A 10,481-nucleotide genomic window follows, 5' to 3' on the forward strand; every position below is an offset into this window, starting at 1 on the left:
AATAATGAGATCATATATATAATCATATTTTTAATTTCTTTCTTGTGTTTAAAATTATAATTTCATTATACTTTTTCTTGTGCAAATGTAGCAAACACATATTAAAAAAGGCTATTTATTAAAAAACATTTTAATTTACTATAAAGCACACACATTTAAAAGAAATGAGGAAGAAGTTTACATATAAAGCACCCACAAAGTAACCCCTTTATTTTGAAAGCTAAATATGAAGTTGTAATTCTCAGTTATATCACTAAATCTTACATTGATTTAAAGGGCAGGTATACTTTGTTCATGTCTAAAGAAATCATAAGGATCAACCTTAGTCTTAACATATACCAACCTCTTAAAGTTGTTCCCAAAATACTTCAACCCCCAAACGCTTGCTTGTTTGACGCTCGTCTTTCTATATTTGTTGTTAGCTCCAATATCAAGATCTCTATAATTAGCATATGCAGACCTTGGTGATTTTGAAACAAAAGGGGTCATGTATTCATAAACTTCTCGTATCCAACTTATGTGCCTTTTCTTTGCATTTAAACTTTGTTCCTTCCACCCTACAATGTACCCAATCTTGTATAAATTTGCAGCTCTATGTGAAAATGGAGTTTCTGACTCAGAAATTTGACTCATTCTCCCTCCATAAGGAACAAATATGAGTTGTGATGTTGCTATATCTTGAGCCTTTAATCTTTGGAATATGCCTTCAATTGTAGCCTCGGGAATTGGTTCTTTGATGTAGTCAGATTTGATTTTTGTGCTTTCGATGGTGGGAGGTGTTCTATTGAGTAAAGGTTCTAAGGACTCAACGATTTGAACTCCGGTGGCAGCAATGAGTGTTGATTCGATCCAACTCGTTTCTACGCAGTCTTGTTTCATTAAACTTAACTCAGGAAAAGTTGTCGACAAAGTTGCCACAAGTTCATCTACCTTTCCAAGAAATAGTATGAAAAATGTAGCTGTTGGGTCTGCTATGCCTTCTTGAGTCGTTGTAATATTCCCTCCTACATATTATTAAGAAATGAGTTCAAATCACCCATATTTGTATTGGGGAGAGGAAACAAAACCTCATTTCTGATTTCTTACCTTCTTAATTACATATTGGAGTTAGTTGTTTTGGAGGTTGGAAATTTTCTTTTATTCATTTTATGAATAAGTTTGGATTTTAATGTAGAATAATTTAAATTTCATTCGATAACTATTTGATTTTTGAAAATTAAATAGTTACATCAATATAAATTTCTATGTTTTATGTCATCAAAGACCAGAGTCAAGTTTTGATAATTACAAAACGTAGTTTTCACAAAAAACTTGTTTTAGAATTTAATTAAAGAGTTCAAGCATTTCTGTAAAAGTGGTAAAAATTATAATTAAAAAATTGAAAGAAAACAAATATAAGTTGCAAAAAATAGAAAACAACCAAACGAATTTATTACTAAATAGGACCTTGGAGATCATAATAGTTATTAAGAGTTATTACTATCTTCTTTTTAAATTCAAAGATAATTTAGTAGATAAAATACTAATTGTCATGCTTTCTAAATATTGATGATTTGGTTTTTGAGTATTACTGTATATTTAAAAGAAAAAAATAGTCTTTTTGTCAAACATAAGAAAATGATCCAAAAATCAAACTCTAAACTTTTTTAATTTGATAACGTTAAAATTTGAATTTGTCAAATTTTCCTATGACCAAATTTTTTCTCTTAAAAATCCTCTCTTTCTACTTTTTCATCTCTCTAACATTGTATCACTTCTTACATATCGTTGACTTTTTTTCATCTCTCTAAAATAATATTTCTTCTTACATGTCGTTGACTTTTTTTCATCTCTCTAAAACTCTAAATATGCATCTCTGATCAACAAAAGCTTTGTTCAGTTGGTATAATGTTCATACTATCAACCTCGTGGTTTGAGGTTTGATTCTCTCATCCCATACTTTAATTACAATACCTCTTAAATAATAATAATAATAATAAAATTACATCTCTTCTCACACGTCCTTGACTTTTCTATCTCCAAATTTGTTAATATTTTTTCTAAAATATTCTCTCTAACATATCTTTTCCCTCTACTAAAATATTTCTTACTATTTTTTTAACTTTTTTCTCTCTAATTATTTTTTCTATATCTCTAAATTTACTCTACCTAACAAATTTCTCTCTCTTCCACACTTGTATTTCTCTATCTCTAAATATTTTATTCTCTATAGTATATCTCAAAACTTTCTAAATTTTTTAAAAAATAGAAAACTAGTTGTCAAAGAAAAAAAAAAAAAAAAAAAAAAATATTTTCTTAAACATAACAAAAAAAGAAAAACACACCCACACAATTTAATTAAATCATATTGTTTACTACGCATGATAATATTAATTTAAGAAACATATTTTCCAAAGAAAAAGAAACAAATAATAATTAATAACTCAACCATAAACTTTAGTAAGAATACCAGTCAAAAGGATGCCAAGGAATAGATTTTCATCTAATTTGTTAGCCACATATTGCCACTGATGGACTAGCTTGATTGCATCTCCCTCCAAATTTCTGTGTGTTGAGCAACTCGTCACCGTCGCCGGAACCGGAACGAGCTTGACTTTCCACGCCACCACAATTCCAAAGCTCCCTCCGCCGCCCCCTCTAATGGCCCAAAACAAATCCTCTCCCATAGACTCTCTGTCGTGAACCTTCCCATTTGCATCAACTAAATAAGCATCTATCACATTATCAGCAGCAAGACCAAATTTCCTCAGCATGAATCCATATCCACCGCCACTGAAGTGCCCACCAACGCCGACCGTCGGACAAACACCTGCTGGAAATGCCAAGGTTCGACTTTTCTCACCAATTCTATAGTAAAGTTCTCCTAGAGTTGCACCTGACTGAACCCATGCAGTGCTGTTTTCAACGTCAATGGTAACGGATCTGAGCCAAAGTGAATATATATCAGCAGTAATTGATATGTACTAGTGTGTAGTCTCTCTTATTATACTAAAAAAACAATGCAAACAATAATGGATTAGAATTAAAATATCTCATACCTCCACTTATTATACTGAAAAAAAAATACTAATAAACTTGAGTCAAAGTAAACCTAGCTCGATAGTAAATTTACAAGTATATTCTTCATACCCTTATAGTTATTATACTTAAAAAAAAAAAAACAAACAATCAAATAAGAACGAAGCTGAGTCAAAGTAAACATAGCTGGATGATAACATTAATATGTTACCTCATGCCTCTACAACAAACAAAGAAACAGTAAAGGTTGGACCTGAGATTTATTAGGTCAACGATGATAAATGGGAGATAGGCAACGTAAGAAAGACCCTCGAAATCATGACCGCCGCTACGAGTTCGGATTTGTAAGCCATGGGATTTGGAGCATATGACGGCTGCCTGAATGTGGGAAACATGTGAGGGAGTGATAATCAGGAGTGGCTTTGGGGTTTGAGGCTTCGAGAATCTGAGGTTTCTAATGGAGAAGTCCAAAACAGAAGAATAAGAAGAGTTTATGGGACTATAAACCACTTTGGAAATGGGATAATTGTCTAAAGAATGCTCTAAGAGACATTGAAGAAAGTGTTGATATTTTTGTTCAGATGCTGAAGCCCATAATGGAGATGAAGATACAACAATAAGGACAAGAGAAAGAAGGATCAATGGAGAAGTGTACTTCATGGCTTTGGGTTTAGTTTGATGACTTCTGTTTATAAGTTCTAGTACTATTTATATAGTTAAGAAGATGCAATAAAAAGAAACAACTTGCATAATCTCATGATATATATCTTTACATTATTCGCCTTTGACAAAATTTTATATTCATTTTCTTCAAATGATCAGAGGATTCATTAATTTATTGTTGTGTTACATATGTACAATGTCGGATAGTTTTCTTGGTCAATAAGTCGCACATAATCTTTTACAAGATATGGAAAGTCATGCCAGAAAAATTATCCAAATTTGTACTCTAGTTAAATAAAAAAAAAAACACTGAAATTCATAAATGATTCAAAAATGTTTTTATGTGCTCCTTTTGCATCATAGTGAAGATTATCCCTACAAATCAATATAGGTCTTTTAGGATGCTTTGTCCTCAGTCACATACTTTATAGAAAAATTTTGAGGAGGTCACCCAACATAGAATTATTCTAAATTAAGCATATTTAATGTGTTTAAGTTTATATGATTGAGCCACCAAAAAGAAAGGTGTACCTTATTGTAATGGGTAATAGCTATCAATTCTTCTTAACCCTTTCTTAACCATATTTTCATATTCTCGAGATCCTTCATTTAAATGTGATCTTTGTTTCTTTATGTATCCCTCTTAAACTCATACGTTACGTTGTATCTCATTTCAATAATACATTTGAACTTCTATAAGTTGCATTAACATCTTTTAACCTTTCAAAGAAAGTTCAGAAAGGCTCTTTCCATTAATATATGTACAAAAATCATTTACTCACATCTCATCATTTGCGTTTTCCATTTTCTCTCTCTCATTTGATTTGATCTATGACTGAACACTTTTTCATTTCTCTTTTTTTCACTCTTCTTGGGTACCCTCTTAATTTTCTTCTTTCATTCCTAATCTCTAATACTATTAAATAAATAGGAGGAGCTCTCTCATTTCTAAGCATACTAAAGCATAAATATGATCATAACTACCTAGCTTTATGTGGACCTTATAACAAAGGAGACATTATTCCTCAATTAAACAATCAATGGTGATCTTCCCATACTTAGTCAATGTAGGATTTTAGTTGCATTCTTATTATCATCTCCTCAAACAAAAAAAAAAAAATCACTGAGCACCCATCAAATATGATCTATTAGTCTAACTTTTCTTCAGGTTAACTCCCTCATCTTCAAGTAAATACAGTGTCATCTATCATTAGTGATATTATTCCTCATTTATATGTCCATGGTCTTCTTCTTATTTTAAATGTGTGAGAGTTCGGTCATATTTTCGATAATCCTCCGCTCGCTCAATGAGATGATTCCCTTTGGAAAAAGTATCATCGAGCCTTCCCTTAAAATAGTAATATATCCCGCAAGCTCTTATCCAATCGAACTGATCTTCTTTGCAGAACAAATCATGCTTCAGTATAAGTTCAACCACATACCTCCACCACTACTATATTTATTATTGTTGAAGATTTGATTAGTTGGCTTTATTATTTTTTTAAGGTAGTAGTTTCTACAGTTGTCTCAAATAAAATTTTAACATCTGTTTCAGTTAACAGTTTATTTTAATGCAGAATATTTTCTTTATCTCGAAATATTCCACTGCAATTTCCTATCTCTTTTTCTTAGTTGAACAATATTTGTAAAAGAAAAAAAGAAAGAAAGACCAAGAAAAAGAAAAACCTTTGAAGTAAAGGTTTTGTAAAAATGTATAGCTGGACAATTTAAAAAAATAAACTTTTAATTTCATCCTTTTGGACTCTAGATTTTCAAGGGGTTGCAATTCCACCTTTTGTTTGGTAATTTCAAATAATTAACGCCCACAAATTTGAACAAGAAAATCAAAGTAAAAGTCTTCACAATAAATTGATTATTTTTAATAATATCAAGTTTTGCATGAATAATTTTACCAAAACTTACAAAATTCACAAAAATATATAATATCGATTTTGTACTATATAATGATGATAATATTATGAATATTATAATAAAAAATAGATGTTCATTGCTTAGTATCTCAAAGATCATGCATGTATCACGATTCATATTGTCCATGTGTCTTGTTATTCATACTTGGTGTCGATGTAAGTTCACATCCTACTTGCCACTTTGCCTATAGATAGTGACATTTGGTGGATCTTAAAATTACACACATTGATGAGAATTCCATCTCAAAATTTTACTAATTTTCATATTATCCAATTTTATAATTTTAGTTATTTTATGTTTTAAGTTATTTTATTTTATATATTTAATATTATTATATAAAATTATTATTATATTATATTTTTCATATCCGTATTCCCGTTGTGCTCCTCAATTTCATAACACATTATCAACACGAGCTCCTGTCATTTTTCCGGCAAAAGGTATGTCCGAAAGGTATGTCGGTTTTTCTCTCTTCATTATAATTAATAAATTTAATGTTATTTTGCATATTCAATATCTATTAAATTTTTAACATAGTGTTGTCATGACAAATCTCATAAAATTCGAATTTTTCGGCCTTGATATTAACAACAATAATTATTTGTTATGGTAGTTGATGCTAAAATCCACCTTGATGCTATGAATCTTGGGGAGACTATTAAAGAAGGAAATACGATATCCAGTGAGGACAAAGTAAAAACTATGATTTTTCTTTGTCATCATCTCCACAAGGGATCGAAAATGGAGTATCTTACAATAAAAGATCCCCGCATCTTATGGAAAAATTTGAAAGAGAGGTATGATAAAAAAAAAAAACAATTATTTTTCCTAAAGCTCATTATGAGTGGATGCACATAAGGCAACAAGATTTCAAATCAGTAAGTGATTACAGCTCCGTATTATTTAAAATTAGTTCGAAATTGTTATTATGCGGAGAGAAAATTATTAATGTCGATATATTAGAGAAGACATTTTCTACATGTCATGTCTCGAATATGCTCCTACAGCAGCAATATCGACAGAAGGCTTTAAATGGTATTCAGAATTAATTTCATGTCTGTTCATGGCCAAACAAAATAACGAGTTATTGTTGAAAAATCATGAATCTCGACCAACTGGAACGACACTATTCCTTGAAGTGAATGCTGTGAATTTTAATAATAATCGTGGTCAAGGTTCTGGTCGCGGTCGAGGTCGTGACCGTGACAGAGGAAGAAATAATTATTATTTTCATGGTGGTCATTTTAATCATTTAAATTTCAAATGAACCACACAAAATGATGATCACAAAGGAAAAGCTCCACAAGATAAGAGTTCAAAAGGTGTTAAAAATAAATGCATCCAATGCGAAATGACTAGGCATTGGTCACGTACCTGTTATATATCAAAACACTTAGTTCTATCAAGCCTCTCTGAAGGAAAATGAGAAAAATGTGGAAGCAAATTTTGTACACCAAGATAATGACATATTTGACACATCCCATATGACAAATTTGGATGTGGCGGACTTCTTTGAATCTCCTGGAGAGAAGATTAGCGCAGTTGATGAAACATCAAGTGTTTCTTTTGATTTTGAGAATATTTAGACTTAATGTTATTCTTTTATTTAAACTATCTTCATGCTTTTTTTTTAGTAACTTTTGTATATTTTAAATATTATTTTTTATATTGTAATTATTTTCTTTTAATGAAGAAACCTGGATCATTTTAATATGTTGGGTGTTTCAAAAAAGAGCAAAGAATATCTATGTCTAGCAGACAGTGCAATTACATGCACAATACTTACAACTAAAATACTTTTCCAAATTGACAATGCTTAAAGAAAAAGTAAATACAATACAGGTTCTGCAAACTTGATCGAAGGTTTTGGAAAAGCAAATATTATTTTGCGTAGAGGAACAAAAATTTGCAATTGACAATTCATTGTTCTCTAGTCAATCAAAGAAAAATCTTCTAAGTTTTAAAGATATACGTTGCAATGGCTATCATATTGAGACTGATAGTAAGAATAATGTGGAATGTCTATATATCATATCCACTGTCTCAAATGGAAAATGTATATTGGAAGAGTTTCCTGCTTTATCTTGTGGATTGTATTATACTCATATACATGTAATTGAAACATATGCAACGATAATATTTATATGAAACTCCCAGAAGGATTTAAGGTACCTGAAACAAATCCATCAAATTTCTGGGAATGGTATTCAATAAAATTACAAAGATCACTATATGGATTGAAATAATCAGGATGGATGTGGTACAATCGCATGAGTGGATATTTATTGAAAAAAGTGATATCAAAATAATCCAATATGTCCATGTGTTTTTATATAAAAAATCACAATCAAAATTTACTATTACAACTATATATGTTGATGATTTGAATATGATTGGAATTTCTGAAGAACTTTAAAAGGAAAGAATGTCGTAAGAAATAATTTGTGATGAAAGATCTCGGAAGACAAAAATTTGCCTTGGTTTGCAAATTGAGCATTTAGTAGATGGAATATTGATTCATCAGTCAACTTATACAAGAAAAAATTTGAAAAGATTTTATATGGACAAAGCACATCTATTGAATATTCCAATGGCAATCCGTTCATTGGATATAAAGAAAGATATATTTTGACCTCGAGAAGATAATGAAGAACTTTTTGGTCCTGAAGTACCATATCTTTGTGCAATTGATAAACATATATATATTGCTAACAATACAAGACCAGATATTGCATTTTCAGTAAATTTATTAGCTAGATATAGTTCTTCTCCTACAAAAAGACATTAGAACAAAATTAAGCATATACTTCGTTATCTCCGAGGAATAATTGATATGGGTTTGTTTTATTGAAATAAATCAAATTTTGATCTAGTTTGTTATGCAGATTCTGCATATTTATCTGATCCACCTACAGTTAGATCTCAAATAGATTATATGTTCACATGGGGAGGAACTGTTATATCATGATGATCAATAAAACAGACCATAACGACCACTTCCTCAAATCATGATAAAATTCTTGCAATTCACGAGGCTAGTCGAGAATGTGTATGGCTAAGGTCCATGACTCAACACATTCAGGAAACGTGTGACTTGTCTTCTAATAAAAACCTTCCAACAATATTATACGAAGACAACACGACTTGTATAGCCCAAATCAAAGGAGGATCTACTAAAAGAGATAGAACAAAACATATTTCATCGAAGCTTTTCTTCACTCGTGATCTTGAAGAAAATGGTGGCATCACTGTACAACAAATTTGTTCGAAGGATAACCTGACAGATTTATTTACAACGGCATTACTAAACACAACTTTTGAAAAATTAGTGCACAACATTGGAATGCGGCGACTCAGAGATCTTAAGTGATGTTTTCAAGAGGGGGAGGAAATATATATATATATATATATTTTTTAGGAGTATGTATTATATGAAATATGTAAGTCCTAATGCTTAGTGTCCCAATGGCCATGTGTCACCATTCATATTGTGCTCTTTTTTCTCCACTAGGAGTTTTCCCATTGGATTTTTCCTAGTGAGGTTTTAATAAGGCATATTTCATATATATGTGGACATCTAAGGGGGAGTATTATGAATATTATAATAGAAAATAAATGCTCATTGCTTAGTATCCCAATGATCATGTGTCCCTATTCATGTTGTACATGTGCCTTGTAGTTATTTACGCTTTGTGTCCATGCAAGTCCACATCCTACTTGCCACTTTACCTATAAATAGTGGCATTCGGTGGATCTTAAAATTACACACACATTGGTGAGAATTCCACTTCAAAATTCCACTAATTTTTATATTATCCAATTTTTTAATTTTAGTTCTTTATTTTATATTATATTATATATATTTAATATTATTATATAAATATATTATTATATTGTATTTTTCATACCCATATTCCCGTTGTGCTCCTCCATTTTATAACAGATAACTCTTTTTAAGGATTTTCATATGAAAGTTTCTGATCATATGGCCATTTTAAAATTTAGGTTAAGATCCCATTACTTATTTAAGTTTGAGATAAAATTTAAAGTTTCATAAGTAGACAAGTTTAAGAGTAACTTTGAATTTTTCTAAAATCAATAATATTATTTTTATTAGAAATAATATAGAAAATAGATACCATTATATGCTCATGCTTAGTGTCCATTGACCATGTGTCATTCTCCCATTTTTCAAAGTATTATTCTTTGTCTTGTAAATACTCATTCTTAATGTCCATATGATCCATCTCCTACTTACCAAATTGCCTATATATAGTGACCTTTGGGGGGTTTTGAAAGAAGCATATTGTGCAAATTCCATACAAATAAGAGGATGTAGAGAAATTTGATAATTTTCTTATTTCTTATTTTGTTAATTTAATTTAATTTATATATTATGTTTTATTTATTTTAATATTTAATTATTTAATAATTATANATTTGATAATTTTCTTATTTCTTATTTTGTTAATTTAATTTAATTTATATATTATGTTTTATTTATTTTAATATTTAATTATTTAATAATTATATTATAATTATTTTAATATTATATTTGATTTTCATCTATGTTCCCATTGTGCTCCTCAAATTCACAATATGTTATCAACACGTGCTCCTGTTGTTTTTCCTGCTAAAGGTAGGACGTAAAAATATGTCGGTTTTTTCCTCTTCGTTATAATTAATAAATTTAATGTTATTTTGTCTATTCAATACCTGTTAATTTTTTAACATAAGTACAATATTCTATGATAGTGTTGCCGTGACAAATTTCACAAAATTAGAATTTTCCGCCCTTGATATTAATGACAACAATTATTTGTCATAGGTACTTGATGTCGAAATCCACCTAGATGCTATGAATCTTG

At 30.0% G+C, this 10,481-nt stretch overlaps 1 protein-coding gene across 1 annotated transcript; it reads right to left on the reverse strand.

Annotated features, from left to right (window-relative positions):
- Window positions 1–270: 270 nt before the first annotated feature.
- Window positions 271–3,678, reverse strand: LOC120083725 (berberine bridge enzyme-like 28). Its single transcript, XM_039039580.1, has 3 exons — window positions 3,272–3,678; window positions 2,450–2,922; window positions 271–1,004 (listed from the first exon to the last, which is right to left on the reverse strand). The coding sequence occupies exons 1-3, from the start codon at window positions 3,676–3,678 to the stop codon at window positions 271–273; spliced, it is 1,614 nt and encodes a 537-aa protein (XP_038895508.1).
- Window positions 3,679–10,481: the final 6,803 nt, after the last annotated feature.

Source organism: Benincasa hispida, chromosome 8 (genome assembly GCF_009727055.1).
Source record: "Benincasa hispida cultivar B227 chromosome 8, ASM972705v1, whole genome shotgun sequence".
NCBI classification, from domain to species: domain Eukaryota; kingdom Viridiplantae; phylum Streptophyta; class Magnoliopsida; order Cucurbitales; family Cucurbitaceae; genus Benincasa; species Benincasa hispida.

Excerpts from the sequence above, each read along its gene's own strand:
- LOC120083725 (XM_039039580.1), bottom strand. The coding sequence starts at position 3,678 with ATGAAGTACACTTCTCCATTGATCCTTCTTTCTCTTGTCCTTATTGTT. Across the intron at positions 2,923-3,271 it reads GTTGACCTAATAAATCTCAG|ATCCGTTACCATTGACGTTG; the intron begins GTCCAACCTTTA and ends ACTTTGGCTCAG. Across the intron at positions 1,005-2,449 it reads CCTTGGCATCCTTTTGACTG|GAGGGAATATTACAACGACT; the intron begins GTATTCTTACTA and ends AATAATATGTAG.